The sequence below is a fragment of the Bacillus rossius genome, chromosome 7 (assembly GCF_032445375.1).
Source record: "Bacillus rossius redtenbacheri isolate Brsri chromosome 7, Brsri_v3, whole genome shotgun sequence".
In the NCBI taxonomy this organism is placed as follows: domain Eukaryota; kingdom Metazoa; phylum Arthropoda; class Insecta; order Phasmatodea; family Bacillidae; genus Bacillus; species Bacillus rossius.
In genome coordinates this window covers 28812909-28837575 of record NC_086335.1, presented here as the reverse complement: position 1 = coordinate 28837575, position 24667 = coordinate 28812909, and the positions used below count along the sequence as shown (strand labels likewise).

Here is a 24667-nt window from a genome sequence, read left to right as displayed (position 1 = left end):
TACAGTATCCGTGGAAGGCATAGCCGGGGTAGTTGGTTTTTATAGATTCCTTGATAGTAGTGCTCGTTGAAAGGTAATAGAAAAAATTATTTTTTTAATAATGATTTTTTAAGCTGACTGTTGAACTTACCTGGAACTGAACCAAGGACCGTAATCGATCGAATCAATATATAGTAATAGGCTAATTTTTTATCTTTTTTTATTTTATTCCAAACCTTTTGAGTGAAAATTACGTATTTTTAGTATGGCGAAGACCGATAAGATGGCGGAAGCAACGATATTGGTGAGTGTATTAGTGTGCTTTAGCGGGTACCTAATTATCAAACCAATATGATTGTAGCTCACTCTAGTAGAAGAAAACAAGATGGTGGCATTCAAGATGTATGCAATGATGTCATAATGGTGAAATAATATATGCCTTTGAAGTAGCAGAAGGGGGGGGGGGGGGAGAGAGAGAGAGAGAAGGTGATTCCGATTGTGCTTCCTTTTTGTTGATTGTGCTTTCGATTGTGCTTCTTTTTTTAATGTTGTTTTGACTAGTGTATTATTGTAAATGATCCTTGTTGAGACTAGCATATTATTTGACCGGTTGCATGTATATAAGCGAGACTCAGGCGAAAGGACTTTGAGTTTGTTACTGGCTGCGGCGGTGTAAGGATCACCTAGTTTGTCTCATCTGGCGCATAAGTCATGATATTACCCGTTCTTGTGATCTTGATGAAATCTTTACCGTTTTTAACGTCGAACTCGATGGAAGTTAAACCATCGACTAAGGAAAACCCTGACGTCAGAGACGACTATGATGGCGCAGATCCCGTTGGCAACATCGACATCAACCCTGGAGGAGACTTCAACAGTCGTAGTACACCAGCAGAAGAGAGCTTAATGACTTCAGTGCTGGCTGCACAGGTTCCGGTACCACAATGAACGACGTATCGCCCTCGATGGAGACTTCAACAACTAACAACAACTAACGCGCATCGATGCCGTTACTGCGACAAGATTTCCTCAAACAACAGCAATGCTCGACGACGCGAGAACAGAGAGAATGTGCTCAGAATCTTTCTCGTAAAATGTTTGGTTGTGAAAAGTGTCGCAAGCAATTTACAAGAAATGATAATTTGAAACATCACTTTAAGACATGCAACGGTCCTGTTGCGCGGCAGAAAGTAAAGGTTTCGGTACAACAGCGAATTATTGATGTGCATAAGAGAATGCCTGGAAATTGTACAACTTCAGTAATATCGGCATCTGGTTCGGGTTCGTCGTCATCAACTAGGCATCCTGTGGCTACTGCGATATGACATTTGCATTTGCTCATGATGTACGAAGACACGAGAAGAGTAAATGTACGAAGAATCCTTCTCACATGAAGTTTCGCTGCGATGAGTGCCATGTTTGGTTTACTCGAATTGATAATTTGCAACGACATGCGAGAAATTGTAAAGGTGAAGTCCGTGTGCCTACTGTTGAACTACCAGCAGACTTTTCAACTCCTCGGTTTAAATTTAAGACTCGTAAGCGTACAAGCAAAAAAAAACAGATGTGCAGCAACCGATTGCTATGACGTCTGGACATGAAACTAAACCCAAGACTGTGTTCGGTGCATTACAGGTGAATGATAACGGGTTCTACTTGGCGCAGTCTGCATTTCATGGAACATTGAAAGACTACTATTATCTAAATACATTTAGTGAGTCGAAAGACATTTGTACTTTTCTTGATGATATAGGCATAACATAATCAATCAGCTTACTGATGACATAGCAACAAACGGTCCTTTGAAATATAACTTGTGATTGGACTGTGTATATGGTAAGCCGTATCAGTTCGAGGACAAAGTGAATATGTGTGCTTTCAAGACATCGGCTGCTGTAATTTACAGTTCTGACGATGTGAAACATTTTGTTAAACATGTTGTCCAGAAACTCTGTCAAGAAGAGGAACACTATGTCAGTAAAGAATCTGGCTGGTCTCGATCTAGTATAAACCGATTGGAGCTGAGAATTAGTAATTTTAAATCGATGTAGAACTAAATTTTTATTAGATTGTTAACTTTCGCAAGTGTTTCTGTGGTAGAGTAGAATTTATGTAATAGATTTTATGTTTGAACTTGTTTTATTTCTAGAACCTGTTACTTTTGTGATATTTTTAATTATTTTTTTTTTGCATTGAGCAAGTATCGAACCTAGTATCGAATCAATGAGAAAATTAATTGCAAATTTATTTAATGAATTTTGTAATTTTCCTCGAATTTTTAGGTCAATAATTACACATTTCCAAGATGGTGCCTAAATTTCAAGATGGCAGGCCCCTCGGAAATAATAAATGAAGATTGCAATCTTACAGTTGAAAACATGATGGCGGCCTCCAGTGGACGAAAACAAGATGGCGGACATGACACCATACTAGCTGGCGATATATACCTGGCATTAGTGGTGGGAGGTCAGTCTATTGGTGGCTTCTGTGGAGGAAGGATCTGTCGACATTTTTTTTTATTTTTGCTCTCACTTACATATTAAATCTGGCCTGGGGCTGCAAAATATATTAAGGCATTTGTAAAACCAGGTACTCATAAGGGGTCACATGCATCCTTAACAATGCGCTTTCTTTTGTGAATATTATGACTTAACATAAATTCTTATGGGAATTAAATACATTGGTACGCATACAGGTGCATAACACATGCCATGGAGCACTTAGTTATGGACACAATAATTAACTTGACTCGTGCGGATGTGATGCAAGGGTGCATTCCACCAGCAGGGACTGGTACCTGGGTGTGGAGACCGGGCTTTAATATCAAAGGAAGTATGATGTCAATACTACTTTCTATAGCGAGTATCGGAATCAACATAGTCGGGATTACGAAAAGTCTCTATGTAAGTGTGGCAACATTGCTTTTAGTGTTGATGTAATTGGTAGAAGGCCAGTTACAGTGAGGAAAGCAGTGTTTCTCATGGAAAGAGTGTTGTTATTCCTTTTTATTCATCTCTGTAATTTATTTTACTGTTTACGAAACATTTTTTTTTCTGTTATTCATTTCTGTCTCTTTTTGATGGATGTAAGGAAGTAATCTTTATGATTATATAAGTAATAATTTAAAATGATTTGTAAAGTTATGCCCAAGAAACGAATATTTTATGACATATAGTACAAAAAATGAATTTTTTAGGCAGGGAAAAATATTGCGTAATGCAAATGTCAACTTTATTTCTTGATGGCAAAAGTACTACAACACAATATTAACGAAAATCTTTACAGAATCTTTCTTTTTTAAGTTAAAAATTATTATCTCTTAAGACACCTAATTAAGTTTAGCGTTTCTGACAAATTGGCTCCAACTCCTATCATATTTTCGTGTATATTTTGAGGTGAAAATAAATTGTACTTAATGTTTCTTTATTAAGCTAACCATAATTTTATAAACACTGAAAGTAATTATAAAAATATTAACTTTTATGGATAATTCGGTGGCACTGATATTGGGGAGAATTTTTTGTAATTGTTTGGAGTAGATGCTTCTTTGAAACAATCTATGTAATTATCAGAAAATCTTTCAGCAATTATATTTTTTTCTGTCATTATTTATTTAATAATACATGTGTGGGTTTTTATTGGTGTGTGTTTTCAACGATATTTTCTACATGTGTGTAACTGCATGGTAGAAATGTTGGCTAGGTTTGCAAGAGGTAGGGGTTAAAAGGATAACCTTTATTTCTAAATTCAGGGGTGCCCACAAGGGGGAGTAACGACGCAGACTGCGTCATTAAAATTTCAGGGGGGGGGGTGGTTAAAAGACGAGAAAAGTGTATATATTATTTACATAATTATAGCTCCTAATGTGAAAATACGTTTCTGGTGCTTTGATAATTGAAAGGGATCTTGTAAATCAAATTGACAACCCCGCACTTTCCTCAACAAAAGCAGTTTGGCATCTGTCGGTTCAGGATGGAAATATTACCTGATATGACCAAAATTATTATTAGAAAATCAGTTTTAATTAAAGCAAAATGTTATAGAATATAATACTAAAAAAGTATAATATTATAAAATAATTGAGTAGATAATTGAGAAAATAGCATTAAAAATTTCGGGGGGGGGGGGGGGGGGTGCGCATCATTAGGTTGGGGGGGTGAGTCATTGTGTTTGGGGGGGGGTGGGCACCTCTGCTAAATTAAATTGTAACTGAGCGAAATAAATGTATAAATGGATTCATTGCATGTGCATTTCAATTCCGGAATAGATGTACTTTTTTTACTAATAAAATCAAGCCTAGCCTATATAAAGCTGCCCACCCCTCTAGTTCTGATCCAATCAAAACATGACACATTTTTCGCAATATTTAGTGTGAAAAACAAATTGTGTATGCGGAAACTATGTAATAGTACCTATCACAAAAAACAAATTCATATCAAATTTTTACACAGCGAAAATTTCCAATTGTGTTGTGTACTGACGTCGTCCGGCCGAAGGCCACCCCCAAAGCCCAACCTGCAAACGCCAGTATCCGACCCCGCTAATGGAACGCACCCCTAGCAATGGCCCACCCGAGTCAGGCGAGCCCCTGAGGACCAGGTAGAATGAAGGGCCATGCCCTAATTAATCAGCCACCTCGACCACAGTTCATTAGAACTCAGACACAAATTAATAGTAACGCCACTTTTTATTAAAAACCCAGTCCAAGGAAAGTGCTACGTAGGAGTGCCCGGGTCACTCACGTGTGAAATTAAGTTAATACGTTTGTGAGTGTCTCCCTTGCAGCCTTCAGCCTAAATTAATTAGTGTATTGTGTAACGTAATTATGACCCCGTTTTTTGTGTATAACTCGCCACTGGAGCAGTCGACAAGTGACGAACAGTATCTGGTGTGACTCGTATTATTTAAACTTAATTTATGTAAACATGTTAAATCTAATTCTTAGAGAGTATCTGCAAATTAGGTTAATCCTTATTATTTAATGTACGAATTTAGAGCCACTTTCAACCCCTTGTTATTTAAATAATTTCCGAATAACGGAACTGTAGCAACTTTGGCGCGAGAGAACGATGAGGCCTCCCTTCGCGCCAAGGGCAAACGCCAGTACCGAGCGACTTGCGGACCGGGGCGGACTTGCATCCCACGGGAAGTCATAATCCTTTGTATCCACTGAAATTCACTACTGGTAACTATAGTGTCATTAATTCAAATCCTTTTCGTTGCTTAAACTCCCCGTGCGTACCCGGTACTTTTTACGGTGTAGGGCCTAACCCAGCCGCTTAAATATAAACTCCCCGCACGAAGCATTACGCGGGGCAGTTTCAGCATACGGCACGGGCCGACTCCCACCACCAATGACTTTTTGATAATCGTCGAGTGCACAGGCACCGGCAACAACGACGCATAGGACTTGTAACTAATTTAACTGTGAGCCGCGGTCCACACAGGTGGACCCGGGTACTGCCGCTATCGCAATTTTCGGGATTGGCCGCCTCCAATCGACCTCCCCCTTAACCTCGACTGACGTGAGGATTTAAGATTAGTGATGGCGCATCAGAGCACCCAGTGTTAATTTAATGTGATTTTGTAGGGTAATTCAATGTGCATCGTGTAAATGTAAACTGTAATTGTAACTGTTCGAACCAATTAAACGTCCACTCCACACACTTCATGCGCGACGTGTCACCGACAGTACAAAACCGAATCCGTATGTGTTGTGTGAATCTCCCTAACCCAGCCAGGAATCAGCATGTTATGCTGCACAGGGCCGGTAACGTGTTAATAGCCAGGGATTCCTACAACCGCAACCACCGCCGACGGTCCTAGCGGACCACTCAGGGGCATTCGTACCCAACGACCCAACTTTTGGTTAGACACAGAGCTAACCTGGTGCCCTCCCGGATACACTTTAATTAAAAACCAGCCTCCCCGCTAGGATCCACGCCCGGTTTCGAACACGAGAACCCTGACGATGGCAGTAGGATGTAAAATGTTAAATAACGAACTATTGTAAATATATATTTTGTTAATATTTATGAAACTGCGACATTGCCGATCACAGATACAAATGTAATATTCTTAGACTTTATTAAAATTGTAGTTCCATTACAAGATATTTCTCTCGAACACCCGATTTTTAAAGTTTGAGATGGCACTCGTGTTGCAACTTTTAAATGCAGTAAATTGGACATATTCTTTAACCCATTGCATATGAGTTTATATAATGTTTTGGTTTTCTTTAGGAATAAATTAAATTTCAATCAAATAACCTACGAAATGGTGATAGGCGTACCTACAATACGTCGCGTATTTTTATCCGAATATACATCACAAAATTAACGATGTGATAAAGTTATTGCTGGTTTTGAATGTTGCTAACCTAATATAACTAGCCATCCGCAATATTTATAAAATTTAAATTTAGCTAACCTTATTTAAACAACCATCTGCGCGATTTTTAAGTATTTCAGAACTAAAGAGAACGTCAATCTTTATCAAATCGAAGTTCCAAACAACAAACTCTCAAATATTTATCGGAATTGTGATTCCCCGGGCAAAGGAGGTGGGTAAATCTCTGTCGGAATTAAGAAATTCCGCTAACAGAACTATTCTGACAGCGTCAATAATAGAACCACTGATAGTTCTTAAATCATTTTAACTTTGACGAGAAAAACGTGAGGCTCCCGTAATGTTTCTAGTAAATAAAACGTAAAAGAGCACCATGAGAGTTGAAAGGTTATAAAGAGGAGGCGAGTGAAACAAATGCCGTGAACTTTAATCTTTGTAAATAAACTGTTGGTGAGAGCAATGGTCTGCTGGTTGTATCTGTGTAATTATGTTCAGTTGCGTTTAAGGAATTGTGTAGAAATAACAAGGGACTGTTTTCTTAAAGTGGTAGAATCGAATCATTTAAATCGTGAAGATAGTTCCAAGTGATTGATCGTGGAAAATTTCGTGTGAGCTGGATTCTATGCGCAGGTTATGGCATATTCATTTGTAATAAATCGGCTTAAAGCTATGTTTATGTTTCTTTTTGGAATAATAAAAACAGCACTGTGTTGTTTTCGTCGACGAAGAAAGCAATCTTTCGATGCCATACCGTTGACCACTGTCGGCGTGGTCCCTAATAGTGCAACGGCAAATGGGGACTCTTCTGTAAGTGCACTTTTAATTTATTGCAAGAAAGTAGGGTTACTGTTGAAAGTTTTAAATATGGTAATTCTAAGAGCAACTTAAAAAAAGTAATAAAATGCCTTAATATTAGATTTTTGAACATGTTATGGAATCATTCCCTAAGGGGTGTTGTGGTACTTCAAGAGTTTACCATTTTAACGCGTGGTTTGGTTAGCTCCATTACAAATACTTACTGTGATATGAGTATGGTTGTTTGGGTTACGTTACATACATTTAAAACACTGTTAAAAACTTTTTTTTTTTTTGCTAAAACAGGTTATTTGGGGTGATACTCTGACAGAGCTGTTTTTTATAACGGAAAGAAAAAATCAGAAAACGTGGTTTACGCACACTACACACATCCCTAAGTTTACTCTGAAGGGATGGTTTCGTAATTTCTACTAGTTTGTGAAAAAATTAAATTTTTATATCTTGCATTACAATACCTGTGCTTTTACACTGCCACCGTCATTCATTGTTTACCCGTGAAAAATAGGAATATATGTTTACAGTATACTTTAGGTGTTCCTGAATTAACCCTGATAGAAATGTTTCTTAATTCATACTGGTTTGTGAAAAATAACAGTTTACAGCTTACATTACAATACCTACGTATTCACACAATCACCAAAATTCATTGTTTACCCATGTGGATTTTTTAAAAAAATTTATTTAGAGAACTTTAGTCAATGCAGGTGTTGTAATAATTAAATTTGTTTAAATAACGAATGTATTGCAATCGTAAGGAATTTTTAATTCTTATATTTCATGTTTGTTGTTTTATTAGAATAAGTAATTCTATTACAAAATGTTTGTTTTGTTACATTGCATTGAAAGTACATACTATTTTGAGTAATTTTGTAACGGACAAGTCTAATGGAAGGCAAAAATTTGAATAGAATTATTAACATCATTCATTTTCTTTGAGGAATATATACTGTGCACTTAAATGATTGTACATTGAATTTTGCAGTCTTTCCAAGGAATTCTTTGATTACAGCCGTCATACCACATCCTGTGTTTTATATGGCTGGTGTTTCATGTATCCCAGTTTATTCCTGGATCCTCCTGATGGCATGATCCTGTTGTACATGATGCTTGCTGTTTTAGTTAAGTACATTGAAAGATCCTGATGACTTGATCCTGTGGTACATAATGCTTGCTTCAGTACATCGGAACAATCTGCACGTGAAGAAATTGTGAAATAATTAAGAATTATAATTGTAGGTTGAAAAAATTCCTTTTTTTTGTCTTACGATAATAATTCATTACATGACAATATTTTTCTTATGTGTAGGATCTTCCGACATACTGAAATAAAACAGCAAGCATCATGTACCATAGGATCAAGCCTTAGGATCCATGGATAAATGTATGAAACAAATGAATTAGCATGTTTTTTATTCTCCATAGTTGGCTACAGTTGTGCTAAAGGAAGAGATACATGATTGCGGGTAAACAATGAATGGCGACGGCAGTGTGAAAACACAGGAATGGTTATGTGCACTTTAAACTGTTATTTTTCACGAACCAGTAGAAATAAAGAAACAATGTTTTCAGAGTAAATTTTTGGGACATCTCTAACATTGAAAAACAGATTTTCCTTTCTTATATATACTTTTTTTTCCCACGAAGAAGTGACGTTGATGCTGGTATTGACGTCGTCCAGGGCTACGCCCATCTGAGCCCGATGTGCCACCACCTCCCTCCCTTCCTGTTAATCCTCCCGGCTGACGTGTTTTAAATAGCGCGCCGCCGCAAGAGGGCGCTGTAGAATCAGTGCTTCGCTCCCCAAGATATAATAATACTGTGCAATCTTTTGTTTTGTTCCCCAAGTGCCATATGTTTTTATATTAAAATTTATTGTAATTTTTATGCATTTTAACCACGTCCGCGGCACGACGGGAGACAGGGTAACTGTTCAGGGCGCTTGGCGCCAAACACCACCCCCCCCCCCCTCTTCACCACGCTACCTCTGCGGCCATTGCTCGCGCAGTCGCTTCCCGTCGCCAGCTGAAGAGAGACGCTCCGTTCCGGCTCTCCGAGGAAGGCGTTTTCATAGAGACATTGTGTTTGCGTGCTTCGAGTGTTGTTTGTCGGCGTGTGGGGCGCCCTGAGATCCCACTGCGTGGTTAAGGTAATTGCGAAAGGGGGAAACGAGTCACGCCGCCACACGGGCTACGTCACGCCTGAGACAGAGTCTTCTCGCCGGGTCCGTGCCCCCTAGACACGGTGGCGCCCACTAAAAGTACGTTATAAATACTACCGAATCCCCCGACCTTGTCAATTGGCTCCCAAGAGCGTGGGGCGTGACAAAAAGCTGCCTTAACCACCAAGACCGGATGCGCGGGAGTTGTGCGATTGTTAACCGGAGTGCGCGGAGCCGAGCAACCATTGTCCGTGCAGCGCGCCTAACGGTACTCCGTCGGAGCCGAGCAGCCATTGTCCGTGCAGCGCGCCTAACGGTACTCCGTCGCGACCGATCCAGTGACCACTAGCGCGCTTCCAGGAATCCAGGCGCAGCAGAGGCATTCCGCATCCCGGTAGCGGTAATTTTGTTGCAGTGCTTATGTGAGTTGAACTAATGCGAGCATGGCAGACGATAGACGACCGGCAGCTGGAGTGGGCTTAATTAAACCAGAGCTCGTGTTTAACATAAACAGTATGTATTGCGTCACGTGCGCACGTCCGAGGCACGTGGGGGGCGTCACGGGGGCCTCGTGGATGGACACATGCGTGTGTCTGGAACGCTGCGAACCACGCCTGGACGGTTTTGCGGGGCGAATGAATTCAGTCGGGATAGAACGTTTGAAGTGTACTGTGACAACCTGTACTGGAGAGGCGGGCAAGGACGCTTGGTGCCGAAACTGCCGGGCCTTCAAACACGTGCGGTGTATGGACCAGACCGAGCAGGCTTCTTCACGCAACAGTTGGTACGACTGCACCGAATGTCGGGAGGTGAAGTTCGCAACACGCGGGGCGGCGTTCGCCACGGGGACGCGAGTCTATGTCGAGCCAACAAATGCGTGCGCGCGACCTACGCCTGTGGGTCACATCGAGCTGCCCGAATTTTCTGGACGGACGTGTGACGACCCGGGGAAGTTCGTGCGAGTGTGTCATGAGAGACTGAATCGGTACGGCGTGCCGGACGTGGAGTGGGCAGAGCGCGTGGGAGGCGCGCTAAGAGGGGAGGCGAAGACGTGGTGGAGCATCGTCAGTGAATTCGACATGCCCTGGTCGGAGTTCACACGGCGATTCGAGGCGCGGTTCGCGGACGTGAAAGCGGAGATGAAGGTCAGGACGGAGTTGTACTGTCTGGAACAGAGTCTGAATGAATCGGCGGAGGCGTTCATTGTCAAGAAGCTCCGGCTACATAGACGGCTGTTCCCGGCGAGCGGCCCGGAGGGATTGTTGGAGCGCATCGTCGAGCTGATGCGTCCGGAGCTACGCCCGCATCTACGACATGCAACCCGCCAGACGGCCGAGGAGTTCACGCAACACGCGCGCGCCGTTGAGTATGACCTGAAGTCGGTACGGTCATCCAAATCGACAGTACGAGCAGAGACCGTGACAGCCGCTGACGCAACGGCTGTGGTGCCGTACTTCCCATCCGCCAACAACAGTCGGCAAGAACGCCCGCCACCGGCGTGGCGTAGACGCGAGATTGGCGTGGGGCCGCCACCGCAATGCCACTCGTGCCCGAGTGGCACCTTCCACTGGCATGAGGACTGCCCAGTGCGCAACCGATATCGACCAGCAGCCCAACGGAACGATCCGTCGGGAAACGGGCAGCCGGGGGCGACGCGCTAACACGGCCCGCCACCCCCGCGCAACCGGCTATCACAACAACAACAGCTGGACCAAGCCTGGGGCACGTGAGCGTGGCGGAGTGCGTGCTACTTCGCATCCCGGTCGTGGTCAACGGGCGGGCAGTCAGTGCCCTCATTGACACCGCCGCCAGCCACAACTGTGTGTCATCGCAGTTCGCCGAAGGGACGCCCTTCGAGGCCTGGCCGGGCCAACTCCAGCTGGCGACCACTGGGAACGCCTGCCACACCAGGGGCGTCGTAACGCTGCACGTGGACGTGCGCGACCAACGTTCGAGCACCACGGCGTTGGTGGTCGACGACCTCCGAGACGACGTTATCCTGGGACATCCGTGGCTGTACGACCAAGGTGCCATGATCGAGGTACGCGATGGGTGCGTACATGTCGGCAACCAGGGCCGCCGTACAGTGTATGGCCTCGGACGCTCACCGCCACCAACCAAACACCAGGTCAGTCTCGCTACTTTCAAGCATGGGGTGCCCTGTGAGCACCAGGCAGCTATCCAGAGTGTAATTGTACCCCGCAGTGACGTGTTCGCGACTGCCGATCCGCTGAGACGTACGACGGTCGCAGAGCACTCTGTTCCTACTCACCCCCACACCCCTATGTTCATCCCTCCTGGCAGCTACGGGCACACGGGGAAACAGACCATCCTGAATCAAGTGAGGGAAATGTTGCGAGATGGCATTATCGAGCCCAGCGAGAGCCCATACAACTTCCAGGTCGTGCTAGCGGAAAAAAAAGATGGCACTTTACGTTTCTGCGTTAATTTTAAACCAATTAACAAGGTAACAGTAAACGCACCACCTCCACTGTTGAACATCGCAGATACAATCGCGGGGTTGGGTAATGCAAAGATTTTTTCCTCGTTAGATCTAAAAGCGGGTTACTGGCAAGTACCCATACGCCCAGAGGACCGCCCTAAAACCGCTTTTACGACTCCGGACGGCAGACGGTTTCAGTTTTGCGCCATGCCCTTTGGATTGCAGGATGCACCCGCCACGTTCCAGAACATGATGACGCGTGTATTAGGGGACTACGCGGGCAAGTTCGCGGCCGCATATCTTGATGACATTATCATTTGGTCACAGACATGGAACGAACACGCGCACCACCTCGCGTTGATCCTAGAGCGACTAGCCGCCCACGGGCTTACATGTAACCCCGAGAAATGTCACGTAGGTACAACGGAACTAGATTTTTTGGGCCTGGTCGTGAATGCGGAGGGGAATCGGCCAACGTCACAACAACTGTCTGTCATTGTAAACAAGCCTATCCCAAACACTCGTAAGCAGCTGCAACGGTTCATCGGACTGGCCAATTGGCTACGTGCGTTCATACCAGAGTTCTCTGTCATCGCCGCACCACTAACGGAACAGCTGTCACCAAAAAAGTCCTACCGGTGGACCACGGAAATGCAAGCAGCTTTCGAGGAATTGAAACAGCGTTTCCGGCAATGTCACTTGCTGGCCCGACTAGATCCAGGGAAGCAGATAATTGTACAAACGGACGCAAGCCAACAGGGAATAGGAGCCATATTGTTACAGCTTGGAGATGCTGGCGAGCCTCGCATAATTGAGTATGCGAGCGCCAAGTTCGGGGCAGTAGAGCAACGCTACAGTGTGAATGAGAGGGAGTGTTTGGGCGTGGTGTGGGCCCTGAGGAGGTACAGGCCACACCTAGAGGGCCAGCATTTCATACTGCGGACAGACAGCCAGTGCCTGAAATGGCTTGCCACTATGCAGGGGCGGCGGTCAAAATTGACGCGGTGGGCTATGGTCCTGCAAGCACTCGACTTTACTGTGGAACACGTCGCTGGCAAACAGAACGAGCTGGCCGACGAGCTTTCGCGTAACCCAGACGACACGGTAGAGGCGCGGGACGACGCGGACTGGGACGAGCTCCTCCCACCCACGAGCGGCACACCGACACCTAGGCCACACACACTTAGTCAGGCGGCGGCGCTGTGTGCGATCACAGATGTAAACAATACCCCCACCCTACCGCCAGGGGCGGAACTAGACGATCTAGACGCATTCGTGCGCGCGGCACAACGCAGAGACGAACACACGCAAGGGCTAATACGTCAGTGCGGGGAGGCTGCGTGCGAGGGGTACCGTGTGCTCGAGGGATTGTTACAGGCACGCACCGCAGGCACTCAACAACCATGGCGGACATTTGCACCCGCAGTGACGCGACGCGAAATATTCACAATGTTACATGTGAACAGACTAGCCGGACACCCGGGTACGGATCAGACTGTACGTGCAGTACGAGACCTCTTCTTTTGGCCCGGGGTTAACAAGTATGTGAGGGACGGCGTGCGAGGATGCCGACACTGCCAACGGCGAAAGGTGCGGCGAGCCGATGGGCGAGAACAACAAAGACCCCGGCGACCATCCGAGCCATTTCACACGGTCGCTCTGGATTTGATGGGGCCGTACCCAAGGTCAGCACGCGGGAAGAGATTCCTGTTGGTTGTGACGGATTGCTTCACGCGCTGGGTCGAGGCCTTTCCGCTGTCAAACTGCCGCGCTGGCACCATTGCACGCACCATGGACACAGAATTTTTCCCGCGCTGGGGCTACCCACGCGTTGTGTTGACGGATAATGCGTCACAGTTCTCGGGACGGAAGTGGAGGGAGCTATGCGAGGCGTGGCGAGTCACGACGCATACCACGCCATTGTACCACCCCCGCGCTAACCCCACCGAGAGGCGCAACCAGGAGATAAAGGCGCAGCTGAGACTCCGGCTGGCTGAAGACCACACCCTGTGGGACACGCACATCCCGGAAATCACTTATTGCCTGCGGCGCCGTGTGAACACAGTTACCGGCGAATCTCCAGCCACACTCGTGCAAGGACGTAACCTACCCCTGCCCGGCCAGTACCGGGTGCAAGAGAGATGCGCGGAGGACAGGGAAGAATCCCCAGAGGAGCGCGGGCGGAACATCGCTATGACGCATGAAGAGGCTCGTCGCAGGCAGGCGGCCTACCAGGCGCAACACACACCCGTCACCACACGACCACCGCCGCCACTGACACCTGGGCAGATGGTGTACGCGCGTCTACATCCACTCTCAGCTGGAAACAAAAACTTCTGTGCGGGGCTTGCACCCAAGTGGATCGGCCCCATAGCAGTGTTGCGCATACCAGGTCCCACCGCGGTCGTAGTCACACTTCCGAGTGGTCGTGCCGCGAAGTACCATCGGGATGATGTACGAATCGCGCACGGAGGCAGGGAAGGAGGCCCTGAGGGAGAGGGAAGCGAACCCGTGACCCCCACAGTTACCGAGGACCAACATCACGCCAATGCTGCGACATCAACCCCTATGGAGGACGAGGGCGCAGGATTCCACGGGTTTCCAGGAGTGGAAGTGGAGTCGCCAGTTCCAGCCCCACGCAGAACGGGCCTGACAAGACAGCTGTTCACAGAGACAGACGGAGAGGACTCTCCCTTCCGCGGGTTCGCGGAAACAGACGAACTGTCGACGAGAGGAGACGGTATGCCCTTGCCTCTGATATGGACGCCAGACGAAGCGGACGAACGACCAGAGTCGCCGGACAGCCATGAGATGATGTGGCCATTCCACTATTCCATAGAGGACTCAGACTTTCGGGTCTTCGTGGAAGAACCCGCAGAATCCGAGGCAGGTGAAGGAGAGAGAGAAGCACCCGAGCCCGCTCCAAGGTACAACCTACGACCCAGGAGACATCCAAGGGCACGGAGCTGCTGCTCAGCTGGCGAAATGTAAACATTGCCACAGGGAGCGCGAGGTAAACAATGCCACGCCCACTCAAGGTCGGGAGATGTCATCACATCGGCCTACTTTAGGAGGGGGCAATTGACGTCGTCCAGGGCTACGCCCATCTGAGCCCGATGTGCCACCACCTCCCTCCCTTCCTGTTAATCCTCCCGGCTGACGTGTTTTAAATAGCGCGCCGCCGCAAGAGGGCGCTGTAGAATCAGTGCTTCGCTCCCCAAGATATAATAATACTGTGCAATCTTTTGTTTTGTTCCCCAAGTGCCATATGTTTTTATATTAAAATTTATTGTAATTTTTATGCATTTTAACCACGTCCGCGGCACGACGGGAGACAGGGTAACTGTTCAGGGCGCTTGGCGCCAAACACACACCCCCCCCCCCCCCCTCTGCACCACGCTACCTCTGCGGCCATTGCTCGCGCAGTCGCTTCCCGTCGCCAGCTGAAGAGAGACGCTCCGTTCCGGCTCTCCGAGGAAGGCGTTTTCATAGAGACATTGTGTTTGCGTGCTTCGAGTGTTGTTTGTCGGCGTGTGGGGCGCCCTGAGATCCCACTGCGTGGTTAAGGTAATTGCGAAAGGGGGAAACGAGTCACGCCGCCACACGGGCTACGTCACGCCTGAGACAGAGTCTTCTCGCCGGGTCCGTGCCCCCTAGACACGGTGGCGCCCACTAAAAGTACGTTATAAATACTACCGAATCCCCCGACCTTGTCAGTATAGTAAAGTAAGCTATAAACTATTATTTTTTACAAACTACTACCATTCCTTCAGGGTAAATTCATTAAAGTGTGTAGTGTGTGAAAACCACATTTTCTGTTGTAAAAAGCTGCTCTGTCTGAGTATTATTTGTTTTTGTTTAAATCCAGGTTTTTTTTTATTGCATAAGTTATTTTAGTTCTCAACATGTTCAAATCAAAACCATACAACATCCCACTTTCTGCTACTTATGTTGAACCAGAAAAGTTATAACATCAAAGAACTGAAGTCCAGCAAATCTGCACATCTGACTGAGACCACCTCAGAAAGGTATTTCCTCACAGGAGGAGGATTCTCTGTAGAAGGGTGTTTCCTACAGAAAGGTCATTTACAGTACATTCAAAACTTATTTAGATAATTTAATGATAAGATCTTGATTAGTATAAAATTGTGGGTTCCCATAGATCATAATATTAGTTAATGAACAAACTGTAACTATGTAGAGTAGCGGTATTTGCGGGAGAAAAAAATGTTAAAAATCCAAAAACACTTTTATTATATGCTCTTTCACTTCCTCTTTTCATTAAACCCAGCAGAGATAAGAAATTCCAAATACTTTAGGAGATATTGAATTTTTTAATTTTCATCACAATACCTGTGCATTTATGCGGCGTTGACCATTGTTTCTTGTTTACGAATTAATTTTCTACATTGTGAGTTTGTATTTGTTACCCTATGTTTGATCACGCAGGTAAAAAGAATTTAGATTAAGAAAAGCGATTTATCTCTTCATGTCTATAATTTTGATTTATTCAGTTTAAAAATCTATACCAGTGAACATGTACTGCCATCTGTTGGCCAGAGGTGACAATACCCTCGGGCTTTCTCACAAAAAAATGTGAGCTGCCCGTAATTTATATTTGCTAGAAGTGTGAAAGGGAGTAGTCACCCCTTTCAGTTGTGATCGACATTGTGGAAAATTTATAAGTTGATATGTGTCACAAATGAATATACAGTTTAGTAACAATATGATATGTAAATCCGGTGCTCACACTCATTCAGTATTACTTACAGCATCTCCTTAAAGCAGGGCGCACATTTGTTCGACTCGGCTCGGCAACATACGCACACTTTGATTGTCTTTACTCAGTCTGTTCCTTCAGTCCATTCCTTCAGTCACAACAACTGCCAAGTAAACATTGATTGAATTTGATGTAAAATAAAACTATTTTTATAATATTATGTATTCATATTCAAATGGAGAGGGATTTAAACATGAAATAAACATGTGGTCAAAATCAAATAATTAAATTTAATGGAATTATTATAATTTAAGTATTAAATATTCATATTTAAATGGAGGATAGGACAATGTGTAATTTGGTATTTTTAATTAAATTGAGGTTTTAAGAATATAAAGTAAGTGATTCCATGTGCAAATAACTGTTAAAACTGTGGTTTGATTTTGGTGATTTGTGGCTGACGTGAAAATTAGGTAATGTGAATGTTGATTACGCCCTTTCATGTAGCAGTTAACCACCATGTTTTTGACCCCAAGGCTTGTGTTTTTAAAGATAATGGTTAAAATAGCTACTTGATTAACTTGAAACTTTCTGTGTTTTTAAGAGGAAGGTTTCGCTTGCAAGTCTTCAGCGCAGCCAGCCAGAGTCGTAAAGGTGTGCGTGAGACCCGTGGGTGACGGTGTGAGCCACCGAGCGGCTCCGCGGCTCAGCGGTCCGTGTGTGTGTGTACAGGGCGCGGAGCTGCACAGCTGGAACTCGTGGGGGGACAACCCCGCGGCCGTCGTGTCCCAGAAGGACCCCATCCAGCAGCAGATAGAGCAGTACCGCCAGCAGGCCGCCAGGAGCAACTCTACCGGCAACGACGAGGAGGCAGTCCAGCCGAATTTCTTTGAGGTAGCGTGCTTCATTTACCAATTTGTCAACATTTGTATGCACTGTGATCGTGTGCCTGCATTTTGTACCAAACTTTCCCGGCGTGTAAGATCTGCAGGTTTTGAGATTTTAAAATCTGCTACTTGTCTTACACGGCAGGTTGTTCTCTCTGATGGTTCTTGTATTCAGCGTGGCTAACACCAGGGAAAACAGGCAAGCCATTTTCAGCAACAGTAAAGTCAGTAATTTCTTAAGTAGTTGGGGAATTTTTTTTAATGATGCTCCTGAAATATTGAAATAGAGCAGAAACTTATTCTGATTTAATATAATTTCACGTACACATAATTTCTTCTTCCTTTCCAATCCGTATCCGAGTAGTACAAAACAAAAAGTTTTCTTTCCGGTCCTTGTAACTCGCAAGTATATCAGCACTTCGACATGCGCATCGACTTCAGTGCTATCGACAGTAGAGCGATAAAATAATTGAGTTTTCCTTTTGCAGTAGTGAAGTGTGGTGTGCTTACAATTCATGATTTTTAGTTCCAATCTACTGGAAACTAATATCAGTGTACAGGGATATTATTTTTTTCCCCAAACCGAGAGAAGTCTGAATTTTTTATCACAGGCTTGCTAGCGACCGTGATATTGCTATTGTGTGGAGTCCGCACAGCTGGCGGTACTTTGCACGGCAAAGAGTTAGGAAGAGCTAATTTAAAGATGAATTGACGCGCCTGATTGAGTTTTTTTACTTCTGTATCCACATTTGCAACCTGCACCAAGTTGGTGTTCGGGACCTGTCACACTGGGATCTGGTCCCTTTTATCCACCAGGATATCGGCAGGTCACAAAGTCACGAAAAAGTCCCAAAATAAACAGTAACTGTGCTGAAAATTACAAAATTTATTCCCAACAGCTTTTTACTAATCATTTATTTTAGTCGTACATTAAGTATAAATAGTTGGAGACTATCCCTTAAATCATCTAGAAAGTATCTCTGAAAATGGTTTTAGCATTCTAATTAAAAATCAGTACTTCCGACAATTAGTAGATCTATTTTGTATTATAGTTGATCATGATTATTTTGCTTATAATATATATAAATCATCCTGTGATATGAGAAAGTTGCAAGAAAATTTTATTTTAAGGTCTTGAAAAAGTTATTAAATTGGTTCACACAGTATGTGTAGACACATTGTCTGTGCTTCCAGGATCAAGAACAAGGTCATTAAAACTACTGCTTTTCCTCCTTTCTTTATGAAACTTTATTTATGTTGAAGTATAAAAGTTGTTTGCCAATGCTTGTTAAGGCCCAGTGACTCAGTAAAAGTATATACTAGTTTAGTAGTTATTGATGATCTCTGTCTATCAATATCTCAAGTCTTAAAACTTTTCCAGAAACCACAAATATCTAGTAAGTAACCAGTTCTGTAAAAGCTAGAATGTTTTGTTTTTGTAAATTTCCTTTGTTTAAATTAAAAATATGTTATCTTAAACAATTAATAATTTAACATTTAATTAAAAAAATTTTTTTTACAAATTAGTGTAATGCTTACAACAAAATATTTTCAACTTACAATATCCCATCAAATTTTTTTCCTTGGGCTAAGTCAGACACAAAAGGTTTTGGGTTTAAAAGTATCACACAGCAACATAGTTGTTAGGATATTTTATTAAAAGATTAGCATAGTTTTTTTGCTGCTGTTTTTGTTGTAATAGTTTTTATCACATTTTATTTTTTTAAAAGCCTGCTTGTGCAATACATTCAGTTAATTTGTAGAGTCTTCTATTCAGTGCATATAAAATGAGCAGACTTTGTTATGAAAATTCCTTGGTTTCATAAAAAAAAAATTAAGTCAGTGTTCCTACACACTTACTCTAGACAGTTTTCCCTCAGTTTTTTCAACCAAACATTCTTCTCTCAATTAGGGTTCGTACACCTCCTTAATGTGCTTAAAAAGTCCTCAATTCATCTTCAATTGAATAAGGGCCCTTAAAATTCCTTAAAATCACCAAGAAACCTTAAAAATGACGTAACAAAGACTGGTAATGTGCAAGTAATGAATAAATGCAGTTAATTTTCCTTTGTTTTTGACTTGGCAGCAAACAATGCTTTACGTATGTGCAATATAATTAACAAATTTAGGGCCATGGGATTAAATTTAAAATTTTAAATTTTTTTTGTATGTTGGGGTTTACCCTTTAAATTAAAAAGGTGTGTTTTACTGAATTACTTTGAACTTATAAAATAAATATAAGTAATTAGTGATAAAATTAATTGTTACGGCTATAAATTTCAGATGGACACTATGCTTGGTTAGATACATGTTCCAGGGATAATTCTAGTTAATAGTGGCTTATCTGTAAGAATTGAACTAACCCATGACTAAGTTTTTTGTTCATTAACTATTTAACATTGTTATTTTCTTCAGGTATTTTGTGATATTACACATAGTTTTCTATTGCTTCATAGTGGTGAAGACAATGAAGTAAAGGTGCCCTTTAAAACTCCTTAATTTTTGATTGTACAGGAGGGTACTGACCACGTCAATCAATCTTGCAGAAATAACATAAATATATTAAAATAAAAACAGTTTGCATCAGTGCTGACGTCATCAAGGGCTATGCCCTCCCTTAACCCTGATGTGCCTCGCCACTTCAGACCCCTTCTCCTCCCACCATCACCCTCGGTTCCAAACTGCCGCCATCCGTGTGCATGTGTTGCGGGCGAGTGTTAAAATAGCACGCCACAGACTCCCGCAATACTCCCCTTAAGTAATCATTAGTTATATTGTAAATCCTTAATTTTTGTCCCAAGGGTTTTGTGTCTTGGCGGATCGGCCGGGAGGGTTTTTTTTATTAATTAATTTTTATATATAGTTCCGCTCACCATAAAAGACCTTCGTTAACTCTTCGCACGAAATCGTGATAACGTAACGGTAATCTCGTTGGACGCAAAAGACGCCATGTTGCACGCGGAGAGCTCTCGCTCACCCCAGTCCGTCGTCACCACGGGCCGAGCGCAGATGCGCCAGCACCCCGGGAACATCATGCACTGATAAGTAGCTTCCGTTTATTAATTAAGTCTTTTAAATCATTTACGTTTATTTTTAGGGCTACTCTCAGCCGGCGGACTGTTTAAATAATTACTTTATCAACTCTTAACGAGTCTTTGATCACCGGTCACGTAATGTATCTGTGTGGCCACCCGCAACTTAAAGAATATGTGTACGGAAATGTGTAAATTCTAAATAAATCTGGACATGCGAGTTAAATTGTGTCCTTGTTTTTTATTGTCTACGTGCGTAACACCTACGGCACGGTGGCACACCCTAAGAGCCCACTGTATTCATTACTACAGCGTGCCCGATGCTGTGAGTGAGCCAGGTCTTGGCAAGTAGTACTTGTATCCAAGAGGGTCAGAATCTCGCTCCCACGTGGGCTATGTCTCAGCCAGGTCCGTGTGCCCTTTCCACACAGTCCGCCCAATTTCAGTACGAAACCGCCCTACGAGCAGACCCTCACTTGTCTTTCCCACAGTGGGACTAATTAATGACAATTTGCCCCAGGCCAAGCTTGCATCAGTGCTATGTAACCAACGCTGCCCGTATGTAATATAAAGTAACTATATTCAATCAAACTGTGAAACTATACAGTATTGATTGTGACCAGGCGAATGTCTTATCAATATTTGTTGGTGTTGATTTATTGATTCCCTGATTCTCTCAAGTTTATTTAATAATAAAAACAGATGGGTTTCAACTACATATTAATTTGTGATTAAAATACAGACTGGTTTTCGGACATTAATGAATCATACTAGTATTATAAAATAACTACACAACATTTAATAGTTTTATTCTTTGTCCAATTTCATTTTTAAAACAGAGGATTTCAGTGTCAACATTAAAAGAATACTTTTTTTATGACTTGAATTAAGTTTTTGTTAAACATTACTTAATTCCATGATAAAACTTGCATTTCGGTGCTATATTTATGGTGTATCAACTTGCATTTCAGTTTCACATGTTTTTTTGACATGCTTTTTGATGTTATTTCTGTTTTATCACAATTCACCATATAAACTTGTCCCTGAAAATTACTTTGTCAGTTTGAATGTTTTTTCCAGGTTTTGGAAGACAACATTTTAATTCCCCTAGTTTTCTAGATTTTGCCTGTCTGTGGAAACCCTGATAGTCTGATTTTATTAAAACAAATTTGAGAGCGAGTCTTAGAGTGCTCCACAAGTGATGTGTAAACTTCTAGCTCGGTAACGAGCAAATTCATGTGTTGTACTCATGTTGCGAATTATAAACAAACTTATAATATGAAACTAGGACACCAAATCTAACGTAGAATTCTTTAAAACAATGCAGAGCATGATAAACATATGAAAAGTATTCCTTTTATGGACTAACAGAAAAAATTATTTTCTTTGTAAAACCCAACTATAATTCTGTTTAACAAGATGGTACTATTATTTTTGAGGTTAAACTTTAGGCTCATTGAGGGTGTAATTTTAGTCTGCATCAGAAATACAATGAAATAAGCATGCATTACACTATGAAAATCTGACAGGTTGAAAGTCTAATACTCATGCATGTAGACGGGGGATGTACTAAGCGTATTGGTATGTCAAAGTAAACTCTTTGGTAGTGCAACTTTAAACTGAAAGTTGCAGCCCAATAGATTCACGCTAGGACTTGATTTTCGACAAGGATTTATATTAAAATACTGCCCATCTTGTTAAAATTCACTAAACAGTTAATACTTTAAATTTTTCGCACCAAACTGTTAACCTGAAAGGTTTACATGTAACACTAAGTATATGTTTATTTGTTTTTGCTGAAACAATTGAAATCAGCCGGTAAATAATACTTCCTAGAAATTAACCTTAACCTTATTGAGCTGATTCAATATTATTATTATATAATATTATTCTATTCTATTATGTTGTTAGAAAGAAAGAAAAATTTATGTTGATGTGATTTGAACCTCGTAAATCGTGTTCACAAAGCACACACTTTAAACGCCATGCCACCAAGACCATTAGGAAACAGTAAGGATAATATGTATATTAATCATTATAAAGCACGTTATTTTGAGGTAATTTAAAACTTGGGATTACTTTTTACTATGACTACCGTGTTTTATTGCATAATCGTCGCACATTTTATTCTAAAATCAAGTTTGAAAAGTAGGGGTGCAACGATTATGTGAAAAAAGCATTTTTTGTTAGGTAAAGTTATTCATAAAAACAAAACTTATTCAAGGAAAGTACGTTCATTTAAAAAGTAGAGTATACAAAAGCACGCCAAACAATTTAAATTAATAAGTCATCCAACTAAAACATTTTGTTCAACATTAAATAGAAAAACCAAAACTGTAATGCAAACATGAGTCGGAACGCATAACTATCGTAGTACACACCACGAGAAAGCATGGGCTATCAAATGTAGTTAACTCTGCACCAGACAGAGCACGTGCGTTGCATGCAATCGATGAGCTACCTGTATCGATATCCGACTACGTTCGCGCGCTCTATACGGGAATCAACAAATCAAACATGAATGATGCCAACTAGTGCTGGCTACATTTTTATAAGCGGTACACAGCTGCAACGAAGACAAAAAGATAAAAGTTATAATGTTTGAAAATGTCTTTAAAAGACAACTTTGTATTTCTGTTAATTAAATAAGTAAGCGGTTACATCCAAATGAATATTAGATTTCAACTTTAAAATACATTTGTTTTATACTGGAAAACTACCTACACAAAACGCTCGGAATCTAAAAACATCATGCAACGTTATGCGAGAAATTTTTTTCTCCAAATTTTTATGTCCAAAAAAAACGGTGCTACAATTATGCGATAAAACACGGTATTTTAGTTTACCAAATATATTCCAGGGTAGTATACTATCATAAAGTTTCATTTGACACACCAGTTCTTTTGGTATATACCCTGATATTTACCAAAGTGACTGTATACGGGTTTATGTTGCTACATGTGGGTCCACTTTTTTTTTTTTTTTTTTTTTTTTTTTTTGAGATTTCTGGACTTCTACACAGATACAGCACCGTGGTGTTGCATTTCCGTTCCATCTTCACGAAATTACTCCTACCGAATACTGTATACAGAGTGCTAAGATGTTTACACATACACAACCAACCAATGTGTATTATTCTCTCTGTAAATTTGATTATTTCTTGTTGTTGCTTAAAACTGCTTCTCTTTTGTCTCACAGGACATGACTCCTCAAATCACGAAACAGACAAAGATTTTGCTGCGCACAAACGATGCAAAACCTGCTGGCTGGGGAGAGACGGTTTCTTCTCGGCTGACTCTGGCCGTTGACCCCGTCTTGTGCAGTGTAAGTTTCCTTTGCTGATCAGCTTGCTCGAGTACTTATTGTAGCATTTCTCAGTTTTTTCCTGCGACCCTTTGCATTATTAATGCCCAGCTGCATCTGTGAGAGACAGTTGTCAAAATTATTTATTGTGCTGCCCTAAATCCATTAAGCGATGCTGTAACACCTCACCTCTTGCAATAGTAATAAAAATAATGAACGCAATTTGAAATGATGCTAAATGTGCAGTTTATTTAGTTATTTTGCAATATTCTTAATTAATATGATTATTCATCTTAATCTATGCTGTTTTACAAGGCAATCATTAAAAAAAGCCAGTACTTTTTATAAATAAATTCTGCAATTTGATGTCCAATTACTTGAATATGAATTCAGTCACAAGCTGCATTACTCTTATAGTCTTGAGTTTTTATATAAAAAAATCTTACCCCTGATTTTTTTTTTTCATTTTTACGTTGTACGTTTAAGTACAGTACCTAAGAGATTTCTCTGTAAAACATGAATTTTATATAATAGGAAATGTGCATTAATCTCAATTCTGTGTAATAAAAATATACTGTTATAATGTGAAACTTTTTCACATTATTCCCCTATTGTGACCAAGAAAAAAGTAGAGTTATCATTTGAATACAAACACATTGCACACTTTTCTGACATACTGTATGTGCATGGAATTGCTATTTGCTTGACACATTTATGACTAGCTATCAGAAGTATGGTAATAAACTTTGATATCTATATTCTCTCCGTATGCCCGGGTCGAAGGGAGCTTTTGAGTAAGCAAGCTGGAGCTTGCTCTGACGCGACCGGTCAGGTAGTTTATTGTTTGTCACTGCCTGGCAGGCTTTGTACAGACTGTACCAGTTATATCGCCAACTTTAAATCATGGGATGTTGATTATTGACATGGTAATTGCCTGGCATGTCTGAAATTAACAGAAATGTCTCCCAACTATGGTAATGC

At 42.1% G+C, this 24667-nt stretch overlaps 1 protein-coding gene across 3 annotated transcripts in view; it reads left to right on the top strand.

The window, feature by feature from the left end:
• The first annotated feature begins 6671 nt into the window (after window positions 1-6671).
• The window catches only part of LOC134533769 (receptor-binding cancer antigen expressed on SiSo cells), a 29780-nt gene continuing 11784 nt past the window's right edge, over window positions 6672-24667 (top strand). For 2 of the 3 annotated variants that reach the window (XR_010075390.1, XR_010075391.1), the window contains exons 1-2: window positions 7156-15422; window positions 17197-17283. Coding sequence is in view for 1 of the 3 variants with exons in the window: in XM_063371413.1 (XP_063227483.1) it covers window positions 6961-7134; window positions 17197-17358; window positions 23582-23707 (462 nt within the window). In the remaining 2 variants the exon portion in view is untranslated. Of the gene's footprint in view, window positions 7135-7155; window positions 15423-17196; window positions 17359-23581; window positions 23708-24667 lie in introns of those variants that run through there. The other variant, XM_063371413.1, reaches the window with a different exon arrangement.